The sequence below is a fragment of the Centruroides vittatus genome, unplaced genomic scaffold, assembly GCF_030686945.1.
Source record: "Centruroides vittatus isolate TY-2023 unplaced genomic scaffold, ASM3068694v2 contig_1408, whole genome shotgun sequence".
In the NCBI taxonomy this organism is placed as follows: Eukaryota; Metazoa; Arthropoda; class Arachnida; order Scorpiones; family Buthidae; genus Centruroides; species Centruroides vittatus.
In genome coordinates this window covers 243,946-270,495 of record NW_027120884.1, presented here as the reverse complement: position 1 = coordinate 270,495, position 26,550 = coordinate 243,946, and the positions used below count along the sequence as shown (strand labels likewise).

General features: G+C 28.5%; 1 protein-coding gene across 3 annotated transcripts in view; it reads left to right on the top strand.

Moving 5' to 3' along the window:
* Window positions 1-26,550, top strand: part of LOC136968165 (glutamate receptor 1-like) — a 63,487-nt gene that overhangs the window by 15,633 nt on the left and 21,304 nt on the right. For all 3 annotated transcript variants that reach the window (XM_067262127.1, XM_067262128.1, XM_067262129.1), the window contains 3 exons: window positions 22,367-22,623; window positions 23,742-23,906; window positions 24,404-24,604. In XM_067262127.1, the coding sequence (XP_067118228.1) occupies window positions 22,367-22,623; window positions 23,742-23,906; window positions 24,404-24,604 (623 nt within the window). The remainder of the gene's footprint in view (window positions 1-22,366; window positions 22,624-23,741; window positions 23,907-24,403; window positions 24,605-26,550) is intronic.

Sequence of the window (26,550 nt, the reverse complement as noted above, 5' to 3'; positions counted from 1 at the left end):
TGAGTCAAAGGCAAATGCGGCTTAGTTTCGACTGGTATCGTAAAGGTGTACAAAGCAGATACAACATAAGCTTTCGAACATGGTCGTATCGATCTATCTTAGGTCAGGCAGTCATGCGGCAGCTCCACGTTTTCTCCACTGTTAGGTATGTACGTGTTTGATGTCAATACGACTGATGGCGGTTGCTCGACGATACATCATTGGCTTCTTAGAGCCCGCTGTCAAGCTTTAGTTTACAGCAGATTCTTGTCACCTCCGCAGAAATCAACTTCACTTTTTAATAATTCATAACTTAATGTATAACTAAGATGTATCAAATGCTAAAAATCAAAATCTTTTCTCCTTCTTCCACTCTTGTGACTACAAGATGTCGTGTAAATATAGATTGTGTCGGTATTTTTTTATCTTATTTTTTTATTAATTTTCTTTAGTTTCTTTCAAATCTGAATGTATACGTATGTAGTTTATTCTATTACGTAAATGTTTAAAAATAGTTTAAATTATTGAACTTCGAATCAACCACTTAAAAATAATGTTTCAGTGGAAATATAAGGCATTTAAATATAATATAAAACGATTCACATCTGCATAGATTCTTGTTAATAATAAAAAGCAATAATAGAAATTTAATTTGTATTATAAAACAACAACGTTGTTGTTATTTGACTCTGAATTATATATAAACGTATATAAGATAGGCTGTAAAGAAGGCTGATTAAGAGATGCCGTGTATAAATATTGGATGTAGTAAATGCTCAGGCAGTAAGGAGTTGTGTGTGATAAAAAGGTACGACTTAGTAAGTAGGATAAGCCTGGTAACAATGAAGATTTGCATCATTTAGTCAAAGTTGAACAAGAAAAGATGGGAGGACAAATGGAGTCGAGAATACCTATCACCTCTATTCATCTTAGTCGAATACCTTCTGTAATTCTTGTCTAGATACACACTCTCTTTGATTTTCTCGTCATTCGGAAGTCAATCAATATTTACTGACTATTCACAACTTGACAAAAGGATATTGTAAAACATGTGAGCAATTGATAACACGCCGGGGGAAAAAAACAAATTCAGAAACATGATTCACACTTCTTATCTTTGTATTCTGTATTCAATAAACTCGGTCGTGTAACTAATCAAAATCGCTAGGTGTATTGAATCATTATCTATACTCCTCTATTATTCTGCCTGTATCGATAAACTAACTTCGCAGGCGATTTTATTCTTTTCACATTGAAAATCCTGCAAATCTATAAAATATTCGGAGTTTTTATGTAATAATTTTGATTTGCCATTTTATAATTAATAAAATAATTTTTAAAAGTCGTAATTTATTAATACTTTACGTAAATATAATAAAGCGAAAATTAATTGTAAAGGTTTTTGTGCAATTTTTTTTTTATTTTTTTAACGAGGCGAAACGTTTTATTCTGTATTTGTTAAGCATTATTTGGCATTTTAAAAGTTATCTTTTATGTATAAAATGAGTTAATGTTATCGCCGCTTAGCATCTATGTACACAATTTTGTTAAATTACTCAACGGTGAAGAGATAAACCAGCAGACGACGAGTTTGTTTAATAATCTAAATGGTTTGGATAAAGATAAATCCCCGAGAATGAAAGGTGAAGATAAGAGATGTCTTTTGAATTTTTGATCGAATTGTTAATTTTACTAAATTACGTCATTCTCTCCCCTTACTAGGCAGAAAAATTGATTTCATAAGTAAACTAAACAGAGAGAAAGTATTTTAATCCATTCTCCTAGTTTTTTGCATCTTGATGTTTCAGCTTCCTTGATTCCAAAAACATCATAAAAAGGGAAACAGAATTCTGTAATATGTATATGTGTATGTTGGTCACTATTTTGCTTTATATCTCAGGACCCTACTTGACCGAAAATTTTAAAAATTTAGCAAGAATACTTCTCCGTATACGGTATTGATGATATTAAATTTTTGAGATTATAAGTCAAGGGGAAGAGGAGATACAGGGATGGTAATCAAATCTCGAGTAGGGTCGTAGGTATAAACCATATTGATCACATTTATCACCTTTTTTATAGTGTAAATAAAAAGGAAATTATATAAATTTGATACAAGTTAAAATTTTATTTAGCTGTTATTTATTTCGAATTATAAATTGTAAATAAAATTTTATCTTGTTTTCAATTGATCTTACAATTTTTTATGACTTAATAACTTAAATATTAATAATTTTGAATAGTAACAAAGTTATTATTAAATATCCTAAAAATTATATCATTTTATAACAATTTTACAGAAAATTTTAATTATTTTCTAGAGTAGAATTTCTGTAAACAATGGCAAATATGTTATAAGCAGTTAATATCAAGTGAATATTTTGACTTTGTAACAGGGTTTAGATATTTAATTTCTAGATTTATTTCCGGGAGGAGTAAATTTTCCTTTTCTCAATCGAGAACGATAGACCGAAGCTATAAAGTGATAAGAATAGTTTGGAAAACTCAAATAAATCGTAAATCCAAGTCGAAGCCTACGAAATGTAAGCCTACGAAAGTGGAAAATATTTCCGGTTTTCTAAGAAATATATTCTTTCTACAGTTTGGGTGGGGTATATGGCGCGTTTTTAGAAAACAAGAGGCGTCAGATTATTTCAACTGCGAAAAATATTGGAAGTGGGAAATAGATTTTCATTCTATTTCCTGTCATAAAGTAGTGACCGGTAGAAAATCTTTGGTGGAATTTTCGCATTTTTCCTCAAACGACATTATTCACAATTGTCAAAATATAATAGAAGCCACCGATATATATCGTTTCTTAAATCTAGGAAATGAAAGTTGTCGAGTGATAAATTTTTTGAAAGAATTATTTTATTCCAATAAATTTCCAAGGTGATTTAATATATCTAGAAATGATTTTGATATTGAATTGTGTTAAGCGATTCGAAATGAAGTGGATTTTAAAATATATTCTAATAAAAATTTTCGTAAATGATTATAATTTCTATTATTTTTCGAGCATAATATTTTTCGTTTTGCAATTCCAATATTAAATTTCAATTTCGATTCAAATATTGAAATAATCTTGAATTGATATTTACAAGTTTTTAATTATTAAATTAATAGAAGAGATATACTAAACTGATATATATTTTAATTAATTTATATTTAAAAAACACGTCGTGTCGATCAGTCTGTCAAAAGTGACACTATACGAACCGACGTTTATACATTTAGAGGAAATTTGACGAGAGTTCTAATTAAGTTAGAAAAAAATAAAAATTAAATTAGACTTCGAATTATATTCTAACTTTGTCAATAAGGCTTTCTCGCTTGAAGAATTATAAAATTAAAATGTATAAAATATATATATATCTTTTCTTTTCAAATTCTCTTTTAATATTTTGAGTGTCTTCAGGAATTATCTTCCTGACACTTCGTGAGGTGAGAGCCACAGCGTTTTTTTTTTCACTTGTTTGCTTGATTTTTACTCTATTCTGTTTTTTTTACGATCATCTATCTGTTAACACAGAGTTTTTTCATTCTATTAACAGTATAAGCAAGTTTTAGACGTGAAAATGTGTTTCTATCTGCTAAAGTTGTCAAAGTTTTAAACTTCAAATTCTGCTGTAAAATTGTTTCCAAGTCAGTTCCAAGTGCCCAATTCATATCCAAGTCCAAGTGAGAACCATACGGTGAGTACTCTCTGGTTCTAACATGGACTTGTTCACATCACGAATTGAAAACTGGATGCAATATTCTCGAAATTTTATTTATATTACGTTTACTTTTTAACATTTCTTCGATTTTCTTTTTAATTCTTACTTAATATGCATTATTTAAATATAATATAAAAAATAATGTATATTATCATTATTTCATGTATAATTTCAATATTTCGCTAAGAAAAATGGATAAAATAACGCATCGCGTTTAAATTTTTATTTTCGATTATATAAGAACCAGAAATAAGAATATAAAATAAATATTTTGTCGAGTCAAAATGTCTGTATTTAAACTACGATAGTACGAGATTTTGTGCACTACTATAAAACATAAGTTATGTATTCCTTCTACATATCTAAATAAGTTAGAAAGAGATTGGAAAGATTCAATTTTGTAGAGTGCTACGGTTTGTGGTTTCGTTTCTTTTAATAAAGTATATCACAATAGAAAAATGCTATTCGAAGAAAAGAAAAAACAAATAAAAATAGTTCACTCCTCCTCAAAGGTATATTTCCTATAAAATGAATACCTTTGATACAATATCAAAAGTGCAGATAATTTTCTGGATATTCTTATTGTTCCTACACAAGATATAATTTAAAAAATATCGAGAGGTTAAAGGAACTTGGATAAAATATACTAACAATTTTAAAATATATTTATATATAAGTATACACAGTTAAACCTTTGAACAACGACTACTAAACGGAGATGGACGTTGCTTAAACGTTATTTTGTATGCATTTTTATTCAAAAATTGATTTTTAGAAAAAAATGGCCGCTGTTTAGAAGTGTTCGATTGTATTTGAATTATTCCGATTAGGATCGAAATTATTGTTAAATTTAATAAATATTATTTTTTACAGAATAATTATATTAATGATATTAATAGTAATATATATACACAAAAATTAATTTAGTAAAAAATATTTAAATCTGAAATTTCCAGGATTAGAATGATTGATGTTAGATGTTAGTAAAGTACAAATACATAAAAATTTTAACTTCATTTGTGTAAATTAACCGATATTATAGAGACAAATATTTGTTTGAAAACATTATTGTAATTTTTTAGGATTATATTTTTGTAAACGAAATGGCAAATTTTGAATTTTTGCTTGTCAAAATGGCGAATTTCAAATAATAAATATAATGATTCACTCTAATCTTAAGGTAATTATACGTTTTGTGTCAAATTATCGGTTGTAAAAACGTTAGAAAACTTTTGATAAAATGTTTTCATTTGTAAACTTGCGTTCGATCATTTTTATAAAAGTAAATAAATTTTTCTTAAAGTAAGATTTAATCGAATTGACATTGAATGTTTACAGCATTTCAGCAAAAGGAAAAAAGAAAAATATTACTTCGGTTTCAATTAAAGGCGAATGAGCCGAGGTATGAAATTTTTCATACACTCGGAAAATTCTAAATAAAACCGCAGAAAAATGCATTCAAATATTTCCACCGGTGTTAGAAATATTAAAATACTTTCGAAATGGGATTACTCGGAAATTACTCGAAAATTTGTTACCAACAATTTAAAAATTCGCTCAAATTACTTAAATTTTACGAATGATATAAGTTCGGAAACCATTTAACTAAAAATATTTTTGGCCTATAATTTTATTAAATAATTAAGTTTTCGAAACTATATAAATGTGTTTTTCTTTAAAATATACGCAATTATAATTCAAGATGTTTTTATAAAGTTAAAAGTAAGTTTTTAAGTGATAAGGAGTTGTTGATTAAACTTGTCGGAAGAAGCAAAACATAACGCTGTAAATTAAAATTTTATATTATAATATATTGCATTAATTAAGTATCTATCTTGTTTACTCAAAATATGTGTTATTAAACTAAATTATTAAAGGCATCATCATGGATCAAATACCTTCGGGCTAAAAAACCCAGGAAGTTTTCGAGGGTTGGTCTGTCTTGATACGTTCAATATTAGCCTGGCTCAACCCATAATGGGCTTGTAAAAATGCCTATCTTAGTGCTCACAAGGTGGAAGAGTTTAAAAAACAACTAAATTACATCCTCAGAGAACTTATAACAACTAGGGTTTCTCATTTCCCGGTCTTTTGCTTGTCCCGGAATCCCAAGATAAAATTAATTGTTTTTAAGATATACAAAATGTTATGAAATGAAATGATTTAATTATTTTTCGTCTTTTAAAGTAATTTAATACATTCTGCATTTTCCAAAATCATATTAATAATGCTGTATAAGATATGTATTAAAAATTACCTTTGAATTACTTAGAAATTTTCACAAATAGAAAAAATTTATTAAAGTTTGCTGGAAACTGCATACAGCAACGACAAAAATGCTTTGAATTGAGTTGAAAATTAAAAAAAATGAACTTAGATCAAACTTCTAACTTAGAAGGTAATTTTTGATTTTTTAAATAAAATATAATACAAAATATTGTAAATTTTTATAAGATTTTAAAAAGCAAAGATGGTCAATACTCCGATCACTCAATCTGATTCTTATTTTAGTAATGAAAAGTCTTGCTACCGAGAATGCCTTTACCGATTCAATTGATGCGATTGGAATCGTGTTTAATGCATTTAAGAGAAGACAAATATTATGTGTTTTCATCTGTATCCTGAAAGATTTCTAGTTCGTTTTCGAGATTGTAGTACTTCTTTTGTTCTCTAGTATTCTTGATTTGTCTACCTCGGCTGCATTAATAGAAAGATCATAGCCCAATAATTCGGCAGTTCGTTTGTCTTTAATAATCAGGTTATGAAGAAAAACTTCATACTTGCAGACTTCGTACTCGTTTGTATCCTTGCCCAATTTGCACAACTTGGCGTTACGCAGTTATTGAAGCTACTAAGCATGGTTAAAAATTAAGACAGCATAAGCACACTTATTCCGGATATTACTGGTAAAGAATTTTGAGAGTTCTGCCACAAATAAGCTACGTATTGATTATTGACCATTTGTGACCTGCCATAACGAACAAAAGTTAAAAAAAACTAATAAGTAGGTTTAAAATTAATAAATACAAATGTATTCTGACAGTTTATGAGTTAATGATACTTTATATTTGCAAAATTTCCTCAACCTTAACATAAAATAAGAAAAAAGTAAATTTTTAAAAAAATTTGCGGGATTTCCCGGGTTAAAAAAACGACCGGGATCCCGGGATCCCGGAATCCCGTTTGAGAAACCCTAATAACAACTAATAATTTAACTTACATGTCCCAGTTCAATTAATAAATTCTTCCTGAATATAAAATTAACTCGATATTAACTGAATATAATCAATAACTTTGCATCCTTAACGTTATAGAAGAGATAAAAAGTCGAGAAGTAAGTAATTCTGCATATTACAAATGAACACGGACAGCTTTTCTTTAACGAAATCCTTTACAATTCGCGTTATTAAATATTCATTTTCTCTCTGTGAATAGAGAATAAACAAGTCGAGTGATAAAATTACGTATTTATTATTCGTTTCGAGTCATATAACAACAATTATAAGGTGTTTGATAAGTTGGGATTTTTTACAAAGTAAAATGAACAATTAATTAGAGCTCGCTTCATTAAGCACATTATATCAAACTTTGTCTGCTCGATGGAATTGGGAGTAGAGAATATAGTTTCGTGCATCAAATATTAATGCCATTAGAAGGTTAATTATGTCTAAGAATAAAAAAAGAAACATTCTTATTTTTTCAGTATCCCAAATTTAGTCATAACATAATTACGTCGATACATTTTTACATAAAAATGTACGTACAACAATGCAGCAAAACGTTAAGACATCTTTATATATAAATAATTTGATTTCTGGTTAAAATTACGTGTCTTGGACACAGTTTTTCACGGTTAAACGAGTGTAATATATATGTATAATGGTTTTTAAAGTAATTTTTTTTATTACATTTTATGTCGTTATTCCATTTAATTGAAAGATTATTATTAAATTTAATTAAAGATTAAAGGTTTGTGAAGTATATACTCGAAGTAATTTTACTTCAATTAGTTTCCATAAAAAATATTTTAAAAAAAATAGAAAAAGTTGAATTCTAAATTCCTGTTAACACACGGAAATTACAAATTGAAACGTAAGTATTCAACTGTAATATGTTATATACATTTTTTAAAAGCCATTTTTAAGAATAATTTCGATATTTCTAACCAATTAGACTTTTTTTTATTATTACATTATTGTCAGGATGAATGGAAAAAATTAGATAGATAAGGGAAGAAAGAGAGCAAATGACGTTCGATGAAACCGTAATCAGTTTAAATATAATTGAAAATAAACGAGATCAATTTAGATTTAAAATATTCTTATAAAATAAAAATTTATGAATAATTTTTTTCTGTCTTCTTGCTATTTAAACATCGGACGAAGAAATAAAAGAAAAAGTTTAATTTTACAGAATTAAATAGAGACATTATCTTAGTTATGTACTGCATATTGATCGAAGAATTTTATAATTTTTTTAAATTCCAGGAAATATTTTATTGCTTCACATAATTATATATAGTTTAATAAGTAATAATTGTTAATTATTGTTAAAATATATATATATTTCAATGATGTTTATGACAATAGAAAAAAAGCAGCTTTCTAGCTATTGACAGTGAAGCAAAAAATCGAATCTAAATTGCTTGTTTTGTTTATCAGTCTTTTCCAGAAACTAAAGTAAAATTTTATAAACTAATTAATTATTTGTGACGCTCTTCTTTAGTAGAAAGATCTTATTTAATTTATAATAAGTATTGACGATAACTTATTAAATGAAAGCTATTTTTATGACGTACTAAATGCTTACTTTTGCGTAAATAATTTAAAATTAATATTGATTATTCCTTCGTGTCAATTATAATCGTATAATATATACGTGTAATTCGAACATTTTTTTTCGTTATAAATTTTAATTAAATCGCAATTAAATTGTATTTTTACAAATTAAAATCACATAACATATTGAAGAATATAGTGAAACCTGTCTAAAACGGAAACTGAATTAAACGGAATCTTACTAAACCGGTAAAAATATCTGGTTCCTGTTTACACAGGTTTCACTGTAATAGTGTTTTAATTCAATTTAAAGAAATTTGCGATAAAAATCATTTGAATTATTTATTGTATTGCCATTTCTTTCCGCTGTTAGTATCATTTAGATCTATCTTTTGGCTATTCCAAACGAATGTCTGTGTTTAGGGAACTGTTTGTGACTTGATGTATCCAAAGCTTTTGACTCGGTGACACCTTCGCTATATAACAGCTTTCTTCTTATCATCCACACCAGCAATACAGTCTTCGTCTCATCTCATAACTCTAATCGATAAAGCGACGATTCTTACCTTAATAAACATTTATTTTTCTACTATTTCTCTAATATTTCCTCGTGTATAAAGTTTTTGCAATTTTCTAATTATTTCTCTTATATTTTCTTTACTTCTTTCCCCTTTCTTGACTAATAAATAAGTAGGCAATTCGACTCAACCTTCGTACAATCATTTATGTAATTAATATACAAATTAGATCTTCATCAAGTAATTTGATTCCATTACCTTTAAGAGATTTATGACAATTTTAATTACTTGAGCATGTCAAAAATAGATTTATGCTGACGAAAATTTAAGTTTGATGCATTAAATATGTTGTTAAGCACGAATAAAACAATAAAAGTCTGGAATGAAAATCTCTTCATGATCGAATTAAATTTATTTTTTTAAGGAATTTTAATAGATAAATTTTCTTAAATTTAGCATTTTTATTAAGGAAGAAAATCTTATAAAAGTCTAGCATAATATTTCAATTCATCTAACAAAATACAAGTTTAGTTTACAGGTGGAATTTAAAGTAAAGATTAATATAGCTCGAAGTTTAGAAAAAGGGATCATTTATTAAAATACCCAAGCATTGGTAAATGCCATATATCGAGGGAGAAAAAAGTGAAAGTACGGAGATGAAATATGGCAGCGAAGTACAAAGAATAAACGAATTTTCTCAAATCGATAAATAATGGCTCGGAAGGTAGTTACACATCGCCATATATTATCAATCGAGTACGCGTGATAAAGCAAATTTACGGCCAAAAAAAAGAACCAGCCATACAAGCTATTATTGTGTATATACATATGTATAGAAATGCGGTAGTTGCAGCACGGCATATTTGTAAACAAGTGAAAGTAGAACGTTTGGAAGCGAAAGCTTGCATCGAGAGTCATTAATGAGTCTTTAGTTTCTTGTAGTAAATCCCTGGTATCCGAAAAGGGTGATATATTCGGCAAGAAGAAGTAGTGGGCTTAGTGAACAGTATTTATGTCGTCTGTTGCAGGAGCCGTGACCGATGGAGAGTCTAACGCATCACCACACTCACTGCTTCTCTAACAATATTTCTTGCTGAAGTTAGAAAAAAAATGATTGTCTTTCCTCCCTCTCTTATCATATTTCAACTTTCTTTCTTTGTGGTTACAAGAAGGAAACTTTCTACCAAAAACCGTTTAAGCAATTCTTCGATACTTAAAATGTAACAGAGAAATCTACAATTAATTTCTAATAAAATATATATTTTTTCATTAGAAATTTATTTAACTTTCAATAAGTATGAAGATGTTATCTTCCTACTTCTCGAGAGTTAGTCTAACAACGTAAAATCTCTAATAAGTTAGCCTATAAAATTAATTTCTAAGATATCTTTGTGAGGGTACTTTAAGCAAAAAAATATAATTAATTTACTCGAAAATGGGTCGAGCAAAGAACGGAAATGTAAAGAAAATATTATTTTCGAGCGGAAGTTCCGTTAGAAGGCTACCCAATATAAAGTTAATGGGGCAAAATAACACCGTGGCGAGGACACGCTGTAGCGGACGTGTAATCTGCTATCTCGTTCTCTCTCCCCCTGCAACATTCGGTCCAGCTTATTTCCAAAAGATTAGGCGGTTCTGCAAATCGTCTGTGACCGAAGTAACTGTCTGGCAAACCTGCCACGTCTTTCTACATCGGCGATTCCTCGTTGCCACTGCGACCCCCCACCTTTCCGTTACCATCGACAGGATTTCGATCCCGTCGAAGGATAAGTTCCTTCTGTGCATTAGCATTAATTATGTGATGGATTTGCAGGCATCGCTCAAAGGGATAAGCGCAAATGCGTGTAGTCTTCAGAGCTTTCTCGGTGATGAGATCAAAAATATTTAATCATATTAAATAAAGAAAAATGAATTTGTCTTCTGAAATCTTGAAGAAGCGAGATTATGCCATTGCTTATAATGATCTATCGATCGTCAGAGACATCAAAAATTCCGATTGATGAATATTTACAGAAAATGCACCCGACGATATTTGGTGACATTTTCTTGAAAATGCGTCGATAGGTCTTAAGCGTGTGTAAACAAACGAGATAAAGACCCTCTAAACTTTATTATCAGCAGCGCATAATACGCTACTTTCATCTAAAACCGAAATATTGACAAGTAATTTAAAATTCCTACTCTACCAATATTTCACTTATTACCAAAGTAACGTTAGCTCGCTTAATTCTAGGGAAGTTTTGAAATTTTCAAATTAAAATATTTACGCAGCGTGTAAATATTCTTAAACAATTTCACATTCGCCTTTAGAATTATTAATGTAAAACTCTTTAAGGTCTGCAATATTAATAAAGCATGGCAATGCGTTTAAAAATATTAAGGAATATGCCAACTTCTTTAAAGAAATTACGATATAAAATTACTTTTATAATTAATTAATGAAAAACGAAAGTCGAATGGACATATTTGGGTCTGAAAATTCTTTACTTAAACTGAAAACAACGTACTGCAATTTCTGTAGGGAGATTTTTTTGTTTTATGAAGTTATATCTTACAAAATATTATTTGAAAGGAAAATTATAACTCGATTTTATCGTCAATATCAAACCTTTGGCAATGTTTTCGACAGATTTGTATCGGGTCCAAGCGAATGAATTGTTATCTGAACGAATTCTCCAATCGGAAACTTGAGTCTAGAACTATTTTCATTTTCTACTTTTAAATCTATAATAAAATCGATTCTGACTTTCCGAACTTTTGGTTTGTAATTGCAGGATCTGGCCTAGAACCAAGTTTCATCTTTACATATTATTGACGTTTCCAAATATTAAAAAAACATATCGAAATTCTGCGACAGTTTCGTTTTCATACCTCATCTTGCTGAAGTTATGTTAACATAATATAAACAACAGTTTGATATCTTAATGTTTTCCTTCTTTTATATATTTAATTACTTTTAAATTCGCGAGTTTCTACTTTTCTAAATGAGGAATAATAATAATTATCTTTGATTCCGAAAACTTGATCCTAGCTGATAAAGTACCCCCATTTAACGCTCACAAAAATTGCGATAATTTTAACTATAGTATGGTTAATAGAATGTATAATAACTTATATAATTAATTACAAAAGAGTGAATAATTTATTAAAATTATCCTCAATTTAAACATTCTCTATTTAAATTTAAATAGCCCCATTTCGAATACGAATAATTAAAATTTATTTAAATTGGAGTAATAATTTTAACAGGAATCTTCTAGAGACGAATTGCATTTTGGATACGAGCCACAGAAGTTTGTTAGATTACAGAAATTCTGATAGGAATATGGAATCTTCCCGATTTTAAATGTTATCGGTCGAATGTTAGGTTATGTTACCTGTAGTTTTTATTATCTAAACTCCTATCGCATCGTCGAACTTCCAGAATTTTACGACAATTTTGCGAAAGTTAACGCGTTATAGATAACCGTTTCGATGTGATAGCGATTGTGATAATTGCTTCGACGATCCACAAAATAAAAAATAAAACATGGCCATGCTACAATATATATATACAGCATCTATGTAAAATTTCAAACCGTTAGCGACATCATCGATTTTCAAATAAGATAAACAAGAGCACGATTTTTAGAAGTGCGTCAAATATATCATTGACTTGAAAGTTTCTGTTTATTTTTAATGAGGTAAAAACTGGATTGAACTTTAAAACTTTCGATAATTAAAAAGTTTTGATATATTTTATTATCGTTTCGTCACTGTATAATCCATATTTTATGGAAGATCATTTACGTTACCAAGTTAACATTGCCATTATTAATTTTCTTCCTTATTTCTCTACTCAGTATTTCATTATATATATAGAAAAATATATAGAAAAATATTATTTTAATACTAAATTGCATCGTCCGTTCGATGGCATGTGCGGATTTCTCTCCGAATCTATCTCTAAAATTTTAAATCCTGTGTAAAATATTTGTTTATTTCGTTCAGTTTGGTATAAATTTAAAAATTCTTATTAAATAAATTCAAAATTTAAATTTTTTAATGAAGTTCTTCCGAATATAAAGGTTTCGAGTTGGGCATAAAATTCAAATTAAACAAATCCGAATTAAATTTCAGTTATATAAGATTTATCGACATTTGTCTCACGTTACGTTTCGTGAGGTAACGTAGCGTGAACGTTTTTACAACGTTTCCTTTCACCAAAACCGATACAAGATGGCCGATCAGATTAATTCGTTTCTACGAAGTTAATTAGAATTAATAAAAATAATTAATTTATAAATATTCGTTACGATTCATTTTATAAGCGATTAAATCTTAAAACTTTGGGATTTTATAGTAACTCTTTATTACTTATTAATTGGTTTAGAATTTTAATTAAGTACTAAGCGCTAATATCAGTATATTAGTGTCTAGCAATCTGAAGAACAGAATTATCTTTAATAATATAATTTAATTTTGATACTATCTTTAGTTGCCTCCTACTTCCAGTTACTGGAAAAACGTTTTAATATTTTACTTTTTTCTTACGAAAAATTTTTCAGCAGGAACGAATATATTTAAACCAAAATATTAAATATAATAATCTGAAACAGCACCAAAATTTTAAATGTGTTAATTTACAGCACACACGAAATCAAAGTTTAAAATTATTACGCCGCTTTAAATAAGAATATTTTAAAAAATAAACTTAAATGATGTTTATTTTGCTAATACATATATATGAAAATGAAGTTTGGATATTAAATACGAACAATATTTTCTTATTGTAATTTTAAGTAACTGTGTATGATAAATCCCTACTCAACGCTGGTATAGAGAGACAACTACCGGTTCAGAAACAACTGGTGACATTTCTGAATACTTAAAAGGCATTTCCGTATAAAACATTAGTACCAAAACTGTCCATTGTGGCACTTTTGGTGCTGCTGCAAGCAACAAATATTTTGTTTGTGTAAGACACTAGTGATGTATAGAAACTTTAGTAACGCAGATATTTCTCAATGTGGGACAAATTGAGAATGTTGAGCAACGTGGATCCATTTTGCCTGAAAGCCATGCAGTGTGCCACAACAAGAGACGTAACCGATCCTCTGTAATAATCTCACTTAGAATGTGATTCTGTCTTTAAAGGTGGAGAAATTCATAAATTTATAACATATCCTCAATAAATCATACTTTTTAAGTGTTTCCACAAGTGAAGCTGCTCTTTCGTTGTTTACAGCGCCAAAAGTGCTACAGTGGTGAATTATGGTAAAAATTTTTTAATGGAAATTTTTTCCATATATCTTGAAATGTCACATTATAAACTTTAGTTACATTTTAAGTGCCGAACACCTTTAGACAGCGTTGAATAAGAGTACGTTAATTATGATTCGGTATTCAGTATAATATATCATTAAAATGTTTTTTATATAGAGTCAAAATGAGATTATTTAAAATAAAATGAATAAAATTTAAATTATTGTATGGAAATAATTTTGATTTTGTGAAAATAATAAAAACCCGAGAAGTTTTATTTTCATTGAATTTAAATCTCAGAATCACGAGTATGAAATCAAATATGATTTTCAATGGTCAAATAATAATAAAACAAAACCTTTTTCTATATCCGACTTGCATTTTTCCATTTATTTCACGCGATATTTACATTTCTTAAGCAGAATTTTGTATATTTTTATTCAGTTCACGTATAAATACATATTTTATCAACAGATTCTACCTCTAAACTAATTAGACGTTTGTTTGTATTAACATATTAAAATAATAATGAAGCATTACGAATTGGCATTAAAAATTATTTCAGACCAGTAAACTATACATTTATGAAAATAATTACGTACAAAAAATCTACAAAAATAATTTAAATTCTAAAAAAATTTGTAAAAATGTTAAGAATTTCCCGATGTATTTTTTGCAGATGAAATGTCGAATGTAAGTGTGATAAAGTTCAATTAGATCGAGCGTTGGAGGTGATAAATTTCGGGTTTAATTCCCACGTTTTAAAAATGGAAAAGTTCTTAAAAAATAAATTTGTCGAGTAAACAGCATCGGTGTGTGTGTGCTCTTTAAATTGTGCAGCGCCGTGCCATTAGTCCTATCACCTTTTGTATCAGTAATCGTCTTGTGTCTGCTGAAATTCCAAACCCCGACCAATTACAGGCTGCAGGAGATTACAAGTGCAAGATGTAAGACTGCTCTAAGAGTAATTCATCACCGGAGGCATCGCACTTGCCCGTGCGCGACGTCAGAATGCGTGACTGCAGCTTAATCTCACCCTCTCCTTGTAATTAGTTCACGGACACCCCGTGATGGAAATTTCTCTACGCTATCTTTAAAAAGTATTTATGGAAACTTTAATTATTTTTAACAACGATTCTCGATCACCGAGCAATAGGAAAAAAAGGAATTGCAAAAAACTCTAATACACACTTCTCTCGTTTCCATTGTCTTTCGATGCAAGAAAACAGAATTCTTTATTTTTTGAGAAATTTTTATAAAACAATATTTTGTTTATTTAATTAATTATTTCTTTGGGAATTTTTTAACTTGATTAAATTAATCTCTGTCTCGGTTTTATGTTATTTATTTTAGGTTTTGTTCTCTTGGTAGCACAGTCAATTATATACTTAACAGAACATTAGATAAGGGAGCAATTTGTTTAAGAGACCGCTCTTCCATGTTTTATACTTTCCCCCTAAGTTTTGTTATAAAAACAGTGTGATGGACTTCATAACACTTTATATCTAGTGGAACTCCTGTTAACAGAGAACCAGATAGTAGGGCAGTCTGTTTAAATGAGTGATAGTGTGGCAACATTTTTAGAGAAGCAGTTCGCATAAGGGAGCACCATTCTAAGGAAGATTTATAAGGGCCTATCTTTAATCTTAAGGTACATTACCTCTCAGGACGCATGGCAACAGGACCATCTACACTATGGTGTATGTTATGTAGAGATTTAGTGAAACCTTTCATTGGTAAGTTTTCTAATATATGGACAATAAATTCTTACAGAATCATAATAAACAGGTTTTATTGGACACACATGTGACAATTAAATCTACTTATTAAAACGGAATCATAAAGTATAAATGAACAGACAGCTCAGATCGTATATATGTCCTCATCTCGAGGGGACAAAGCAAGAAGTATTAGCGACCAAATTTTGGAAGTGACGTGATCTTACATTTAAAGAAGTATTTTATTTCCATTAGAGAGCATTCAGAATTTTGGAGTAAGGACGTTTATATCTAGGTCACATACTGTATTTCTGGGGAGCAGTGAAAGCAATATGACTGGTAAATGTATTGTATGTGATAATGAATCTTAACATTTACAAGTATTATAAGTTAGATAAATTTCGTGAGACATGAAAAAATGAAGAGAATCGAATACCATTAGTAACTCTCTCGTAACTTCAGATAAGAGAGCATAACACAGCAATCCAAGGGTGCTCTCTTGAGCGGACACATTATTTAATTTTTAACGCAAGCAGATAAAATTAAGAGAAAATTTTAAAGTTTATAAAGTCTTGATTTGAATATATGATACTTTTGATATTTGAAATTTTACTTGTTATTTTAGAAGAATCTTCATCACCATGCAACTGAATTTGTGTCGCGTTAACCTCGAAAATATTGATATAGATGAAAACATCCTCCTCGAAAAAGTATTGAAGGAAGAATAATACGAATTTATTAAAACTTTTATGAAGATTTAGCTGTAAATGTTGCAATTAGTTTAGTTTTTGTATCTAAAAAATAACGAAACCAACTTGCAAATAAGATCTATAATGAGAACCAAAGCGAACACGAAAAGTCCGAAAAATTCACGTCGAAAGTAATGCTCATAAGGAGTAGATAAGTATAATTGTGTGCAAGTAGGTAGTTGACAATTTATAGGCACGATGCGGTTGCAAAGAGAGCGAAGACAGGAAACAATTACGGGATGTAATTACTTTCACTTGTACAAAAATGAACTTCAGAAAGCGGTCGTTGCATCGAAGTGGTGACATTTACTTCGATAAATGCTGCAATTTTGTATCCCCAGAGATACTATCTGTCTTCGACATAACGTTTTATGTGCTTTCAAATAGGGGTATAAGAGGTTGGAAGAAACTCTAAGTTTTAGTTTTTCGAAGAGATATTCCAACGGCTTATAGCAGTTCTTAGGGAACTTTATCGATCCAACTGCTTACTTCTGATGAGTGTATCAGTATTCAGTCACTGTCCCTAAGTTTCTACGTCAAAGTGCTTTTAGACCTTCCGAAGTAAATCCAACGCGTTCTGGCGGTCATTTATGCCATAAATTTTGGATTTCTATCTTTCTCTTCTGAATCTTGAACAGAAAGAAAATGGATATCTGACTCATATTTCTTATTGCAGAAACGGGAACATTGCTTCGATACAATTATCATCATCAAATAGTAATGTTTAGAGTCGAGGCATTTGCAATAATCTCCAGAGACGTTGACCTTACTGCGCCATATATACATATTTAAATGGCAAATGGCGAAGAGTAAAGAAAATATTTTCTAAGATTCATAAATATTCTACTAATTTCAAAATAAATGTATAAATTTCTATACATTTACTTTACATTTCTATACATATACAATTCTATACTTCGTATAGAAATTTATACATTTACTTTGAAATGATTAAAAGTGAGCAAAGATCTAGTTTCGGTAGAACGAATACATATTTCAGCAAGAGTATGCAATTCTGCACACAATCAAGACAAATGAGCAGTGATCTTTACATAATTAGACAGCGACATTCAAAATTATCTCCTTGAACTTCCCTAGAGAGCATCGAAATCCTTAATAGAATTTGATGCCAACTCTAGGCGATTTACTATATTGGATCTGAAAGTGAATAATTGTTCCTAATGTGTACTTATGTAAATCTTGTAAAACTTTCTGATGTAATATATATATATATATATTTTATTTAAATAAATGAATATATAATTTTTAATTATTTGAAAATATTCACCACATTTAAAGAAACAAAATAATGACTTTCAAGTAGTATGATATTTTAAGAAACGAGACAAAATTAGAATATTTTAAAATCTAAATTTGAATGTTTATTGATAAAGCTATATATAATTTTATTTTTATCAATTTATAATAAAATATTCCTATATTTTGGAGATTCATATTTGTTTTAAGTCATTCATAAGTATGATTTATAAATAATTTAAGCATTCTGAACGTGATTTACTATATATACGTAAACAGAACTCTTAATTTTTTAGAGGAGAGTAAATAATAATAATAATAATAAATATATGATAAAACAATTATTTATAATTTTTGTGTATACAAGAAATATACAAAACCATTCATATGTATTTATAAGCAAAAATATTATTGCAGTATATTTGACAATTTTTTTTGTCAGTTCCATTATGATTCCTACCTTCGTCCCCGGTCTCTATGCCTGCATACTTGTTGCACCTGCCTAATTACACACTGTACACAGGGATGGTCTATAAGTTACGTATGTCTTTCAACTGCCTTCCTACTCTGTAATGCTCTGTAACGTTGCCTCATATATCTATTCCGAAAATTACGAAACACAGTACTTACATAACGTAACGTTTTCATATATATAATGCTGTCTTCTGTATATATATATGTAATTCGTTAAATGCTTGTTGCTAAAATATTAATATTGCTTTAGAAGATTAGTTTAAAAATATTAATTAAAGGCAATAAGTCTTCAAATAATATACTGATCGTAGTCAATCATTACTATATAATTGAGTCTCTTAAGCCATTGTAAAATGAAGACGTAATAATTTATATTTTACATTATATAAACGATCTTCTAAAGATAGTACAGTTGGATACACAACTCTTAATACAAAATAAGAAATGTAAACTAATCTAGAAGTGTTTGTGTTTAACATCGCAGTTGCTCGAATAAATTCAAGTTGTTTTATTTTGTGTCACTCGTCGAGAGGAGAAACAAAAAACCAATGTTAAATCCCAGGAAGTGCCCAAGGTTTTACGCTCGGGGTCAAGTCAAACTCTTTCCGATAGAAAAAATTGCTTTATTCGCCGTTAAGTTTGTTTCTACAGTAAAATGCCCTCGAAGTTTTTGTTTTCCACCTCGACGACAATATCTGGATTCAACATTGATACAAAAACGATGTCGACACCTCGCTTTTCTACATGCGTAAAGAAAACAATTTTGTGCATCTGTTACTTATGCTAATTAATATAATAAATATAATTTTTGCAATATTAATTGTTAAATATTTTCTTTTCATTATCTTGATAATGGTAAGCGTAATATAAAAAATAATGTATTTCACTTTAGTTAGATAATTAACATTTTTCAAAATAGCGAATAACTGTTTTACTACATAACGTCTGTGCTTCAAAATATTATTAAATTCTTTATATTAAAAGAATATGCACAATTAAAACTTTATTGTAGTGGGTAAAAGCTACAACTTCATGGTAAAAATTAATTTCTATTTTTATTTTGTCACGTTGTAGATAATGTATACTCTACTATTCTATGCATAACGTTTTTGTATTCTGATTTATGTTATTTGGTTTCTAGGGTTTCCTATGGGTAATGGGGATAATAATCTTCGGTCTTCAGACTTTTACTTGTACACTATTTTGAAATAAATAAATGTACAACAGTATACTAGAATATACTAATACTACAGTACTATATTATACTGTAGTACAGTATACAGTGCTATACTATTTGCGATTGTTTGTTTATCTTCTATAAGATTGGTTCAGACAAGAATATATATAAGCTTAATCGTATTTGTGTCAAATTTTCGGATTTACATCGGTATAAAGAACTTGAAATGGCCACAGTGTTGTTTCATTGATTGTGAAAGAACTTCGTAACGTATGACTGATTTTGATAAGAAGCTTACAATCATTTGTTGTCAATAAAATGTAGAAATGATCTCAATATTACAAAAACTAGTAAATACTAAAGAAGAATTTCCAGGCAACGCATATTATTTTTATATTTTAAAAAACTTATAAACTCAAACTTCGATTCGTTTCAATATAACGTTCTTAAAAACAGATATCTCCCCCCAGAAAAAACTTTTCTTTAAACTTTAAACAAAAGCGTTCATTTTAAATAAATTTTAGATTTTTTAAATGTATTATTTATTAAAGTAAAGAAATAAATTGTGGGTTAATTATATACTAAATCGAATATAAGCCTACTTTTGATTATAAAAGAGCTCTCGTGTAAATTAGAATAGTATTAATTTCAAGTTTCTTGAAAACAACGACTAATATATATAATTATAATTAATAAACTAACTGGATACAATATTACTCTAAGTTGCCAGATACTCGACAACACTCCAATTTTAATTATGTTTACAGTAACTAATATATCATAATAATGCATCAAAATTCTGTAACTGAGCTAAAAGTTAAATATATTTTCTCATAAATTAGCCATTTAACACTGTTCAATTTTTTACAGGGAATGTATTTATGCATTTATTGTAAAGTTGATAGAGAAAACAGCTCTATAATATCTTTGTTTACCATACGGAATATATCAAAAAGTATTCTAAGTGATGAATAGAAGACTTTGTAATTGAATAAACATTACGAACAAACTCTAGCAATACAATTGCAATTGAATTACAATCCCAATCTAATGTCATTTCTGAACCATACTCATTACGTCAAGTTAGACTCGATTTGTCTATTAATAAAGGTTTGAATTTGATTTCGAGAGACGTGAACACGGTAACAATAAGTAGATTGGAAATGAATTTATCAAAGCTTTAATAATTACGAATTATCGATATATCTTGTAAATTCATCCACATTTAATACGAGGAAAGATACCGATTTTCCAATTTGTAATGCGCTTTCAAATCATTGTTACTTGCATTTTTTTTCAAGCTGATAAATTGACTTTTATGAAAAAAACTTTTTAAATAAAAGGCTATTTTACAAAAATTGGACAACTTTAATATGGAAATACAGGAGCGAATTTTTATTTTAGAATTTTAACTCTTACATTTCCCATTCGAAATTCTTCAATCAATAATGATAAGTTGTGACATTCCGAGGTTCTAACCTTAAATTTAATAAATTGAAGCCGAGAAGATGGAGAGAGAAAAGGAAGGGATGCAATTTTGAAACTATGCTATTCGATATCACACCTCAACAAACCGACAAAGTTAGTATAGATAGAAGCACAATACATTACGAAATTATTGAAAACGTGAGCTGATTCTTACATTTAAACTTAATGGACCAATCCAATACGGGAAAAGGCAAGAAGTGGCGCAGAACGTGTCAAGAATTCGCAAATAAAATGAACATTGTTATATCTGTAGCCGTCCCAATAAATTCTAAATTTCCAAAGTAAAAGAAACAAGTTTTAAGATTCTTTGACAAAATTTCCGAGATGTTTATCGACTTCGACATCTCTATTAAACAGCCTATTTTACTATTTTTCTATTTTGCTGCATTCTAATGTCCTTTGCTCGAAGGATGACGGATGATACGTCCAAACATGACAAGTCTTCGCCAAAAAAATTTTAAATGATTTTAAATTTTTTCACGGAAATTTTCATTGTTGATACTTACTGATCTACGGATTTAAATAATAAAATTAAAATACGTCTAAATAATAATAACAATAATACATTTCAGCAGTTATTGAACAATGGATTTTAGAATTAGTAGTAGTTTTATATTTTTATAATAATCAATGAAAATTAATTTTAATACCAGTATATAAAAGTCTATATTCATGCTAATCAAAGACATGTGGTCACTTCATTTGATATAAAATGTAATGTATTTAGCATAAAAATATTATTATTTGAAATCTATTTGGATAATATTATTTAGAACGGAAATACTGTCAATGAACTCTTATTGTTAGTCTCAAACCTCTGAACAACGGACACTGAGGAAAACATAAAAATTGACATTGTTCGAAGGTTATTTTGTACAGTAAACAGTTTTGTTTTAAAAAAGTTTCTGAAAAAAAGGCCGCTGTTTACAGGTTGCAGTTACTGGATGTTCGAATGTATTCTCAGTCGATTTTAATAATACAGTTTGCGCCGTTTAAAGAATTAGAATGTTTACTATATACGAAGATAGAATAAAGTATATTCGAAATATACTTCAATTTAAAAGTAGTTTTTTGCCAACATTTTCAACTAAAAATATTTTAAGAAGGATTGTTTTTAAAGATGCACGAATTTTTCTCTTCAACGTTCTGCTGCGTGATGATTATGAATTTTTAAAATTCGCAATGATCTCAGATATAAATAATATAAACATATAATTTAAATACATGTAAAAACAATTTTAAAATAGAATTTTCTTTTATTATAGGTCTTTTAAAACTCCAACATATCTTTCATTTGACGACCGAAACTTATAAGTTAAAAGTAAGAGGAGTGAGAAGGATAGTGAACGAAACCGATGCCAACATGTTTCTCTATTCGATGCAAAGTCAAGATCAAACTCAAGACAAAGAAAAATATATTATTCTGGATTGCAATGCGACAGTAGCACAAAAAATAATTGTTAATCACGTCAAAAATATTTATATGGGTCGAAGGAACTATCATTTTCTTCTAACTAGTTTGGTTAGTACTCCATATAAAAACGTATTTTTTATCATTTGTACGGATATATTTATCATATAATTTAGTATAATTAATGGTAAATTCTAGAAAGATGACATTCTATGTATAGTTTGAGTTGTATAAAGAGAAATTACTTAGTTTACTTTCGGTGATTATATTTTGAAGACGAATATCTTGACATTTGTGGATGAATCATTTAATTTTCATTAACTGTTTTAAACATAGTTTCTATAGGAAATCATCAATAGAAGTAACATTAAAATATAATTAATTTCCAGGAATGATTTTAATGTCAATAATAAACATTTACAGGAAAAGATTTGTCTTTTCAATACGGTATCTACATATAATAGATTACGACGAAATACTAAAATGCATTATGCGTGTATTTGGCTAACAAATGCATTTCTTTGTTACCTCATCTTTTGGTTGGGGATGGATAAATTTAATATTAGAAATCTGTGGCGTTAGAGGAGTGAGCTTTTAGTCATTCCTTAGGGAAATTCGAGAAGATGACTTTATTTTGTTAATGTCTTTCGGAGAATTGCTTCTTAAAATTAATATTGCATCGTATTGTATGAACGGCCGTTGCATAAGTAATTCTATCTATCAATAATACATAAACTACAACTTTCTTATTACTAATCTAGTTCTTTCTTTTAAAAAATCCGAAATCATAGCTTTTATGTTTTATATTATTCATAAAGTAAGTTGATTAGTTTATGAATAAAATAAAAATATTTATATGTTTATAAGAACAAATATTATGAAGAGAACTTCAATTTATACCATAATTTTATTAATTTTTCAAATAAATCTGAGAGTTCTAGAATAAAGTCTATAATTCATTTTATTTAGACCAAGATTTTTTATAATGAAACAAGATATAAGGTATAACTTATATGAAATAAAAATATTAAAAGGTTTTTATTGAGAAATCCGTAAATCTGTCAAAAAAAAAAAAAATGTAAATTTCAAAGACATCGACAATTGTCAAGACGTTCGACACTGTATTATATAATTTTTAACAATAAAAAAATATGTTTAAAATTATAAATAAATGAAGCATAAGATATTTAGAATGAAGAATATTCTGTATTATCTTTACCAACGATTAGATTGTAGACGAAAATTGGAACAGCGAAGTCTTGCAACACGGTGCTATTAACGTGACGGGATTTCAAATACTTCAACCAAATCGACCAGAAATGAGGCATTTTTTGATTCAGTGGAAAAAACTCGATCCTTTTAAATGGCCGGGCTCTGGAAATAAATTCTTTGATGTAAGTTTATTTGATTTTTTTTCTTTCATATTTATAATAAGTACAAAAATCGGGAGGTCGATGTCTTTCCATTTTCGATTAGTGTTGTTATTCGGAGAATCATTAAAGTGTTTCTCCTCCAAATATTGATTATGGCCGAGCAGAATGAGACAGTTAATGTCATAGCCCCTGGCTATACCTTCTCCATTTGTTGCTCGTCGAGTATCTTCTATATAACCACAGATATCTTGTTCTTTTCATAACATAAAAATTAGCAAATTCGCTGGATCTCTGCAGAAGGAAAAATTATAACGAAAGAATCGATAAGTATTTACATTCTTTAAATAGTTAAATAAATTCGTACTAAAATTCAATATTTTTTTCGTTTCCTTATGAGCATTTATCTGAATAATTTAGTTTTTAATTTTTAAAAAAATATTTAGTGTAAGATATTTAAAAATATATAAAGTATTTTATTCATAGTCTTTCAATGTTCCAATAAAACCATTATCTTTCAGGCTAATATTGCTCTTATGTATGACGGCATCAAAGTTATTTTAGATGCATTCAGTCGTTTAATGAAGAAGAAACCAGATATATTTCGCAATAATTTTCGTAGGGGCGAAGTTTATAATAATGGAACAAAGGGAATTGATTGCAGAAGGATTCCAGTAATGCCTTGGGAACATGGTGAAAAAATTATTAACTTTATGAAGAAGGTAAACAAAAAAATTAAATGTTAATTTAAGATAGATTAATATACATTTTAAAATAAGAATCTATGAGTAATGTTCAAAATAACCACTCAGTCGGTTTGACGAAACACAAAATTTATATTTACAGTAAATGTACAAAATAATACAAATCAACGTCACAATTAAATATGCACAAACACTAATCTAACGACAACCGACTATTCCTGTACAAATTCGTCGAAAGAACTCCTTACGATCAAACAGACTTGTAATTAATAACACCTCCGAGTCAGGAACAAGTTCGTACTAAAACACTGGAGTTACTTTATCCAGATTTCCGTAACGTCCGACGAGAGAGTTAGTTAGCACTTCGATAACGACGATCTCCTAATCCGATCCGATCTTCCCGATACGAACTTACGATACAGCTCACGATACGAACTCACGATACGAACTCACGATACGAACTCACGATACGAACTCCCGTTCCCGCCGAAACTACGGCTTAAATAGTCCCAACGTTCGAATCGTCCGCCAATCAAATTTGAATTCTTCCACAACGGCCGCCAACGGTCATTTCCCGCCGGCCAATCGTCTGTCTGTCGTCGATTTGAAACACAACGGATCTTCTAACGGTCGTTTCTAACGGCCGATCCTAACGGCTTTTCCGTTAAGAAAGTTCGTTATAATAAACCAGGGCGGAAATCGCTCGCCTAGCGATTCCAAACCCTACACTATGTTTAAAATTTGTGTTTAAATTTTATATTGATGCATTGTTTATATATATATATATTTTTTTTATTCGAATATTATATATATTATAATATTCGAATAATATGATAATTTCTGAATCTACAGTATATATATCTATAACGAAATCGTAAAAAAAGAATTCAAGAAATGAGAAGAATAAATTGATCTATCAATAAAAAATCAGAATCCATTTTGAAAATTAGAAGATTTGTACATTAATAATTAAATATAAAAATATATTTTAATATATCAATTACGAGTAAACAGCTCAATGAACAGAGAGCATTGAACAATAATTGCTTATACAAGTATAAACATTTTATTGAGTAATAGACTAATTGATCGATAAACAGAATTATGATTAATCGTTAAAACACGTTTATAATGATAATTAATTTTTATAATTACATTTATTTGCTGTTAATTTTAAGCTAAATATATTTTCTTGGCATGAGATATATATTGTATAGGATAATTTTACTTTCATTACAGAATTAAATTAGCATTTTCACGCAATAAAATGTCATTCAATTTTATTCGTTTATTTTATAAAATCGTAGATATTTTTTAAGAATCTATTGTAAACTCGATTAAATTAAATGATTTTAATATAATTTCGATGAATTACTTAACGAAACGTTAATATATATATAATAGAAACGGCAGCACCGGGAATTGATGAAATGTCATAAAATTTTTCTTATGAAAATTCTATATAAGGAATAAGTGGGCGAAATCCTGTGGGAAGAGCAAGCGAATCCTTTCAAATCATGAATAAATAAATTAATAGGCCTAATATATATTTTAGATATTCAAATTCTTAATGTTTATTCTATTTTTGAAATTCTATTGCAAGAATTCTTCATTGAATGGCAAAATCAATTTAGCAATATTTACGAAATTTTTATATATTACCTGATATTTTTCTTCATTATATCAAACTAAGTGCATCGTGACGTTTCGGTCTTTTAATATATATATGCCTATATATATATTATTTTTGGATTTTATATATATATTCCAAAAAGTAAACATATTTTCTTATACCAATCAGCGATAGTTATTTTTAGCGTTTAATAAGTAAAAATATTCGTAAACTCTAATCAAAATTAAGATTCTATGAATGGTATATTATAATAATTAAAATATATATTCAATATGACGATAGTTTATTACATAATTAAATATTTTATAAAAAATTTTAATATCAATTAACT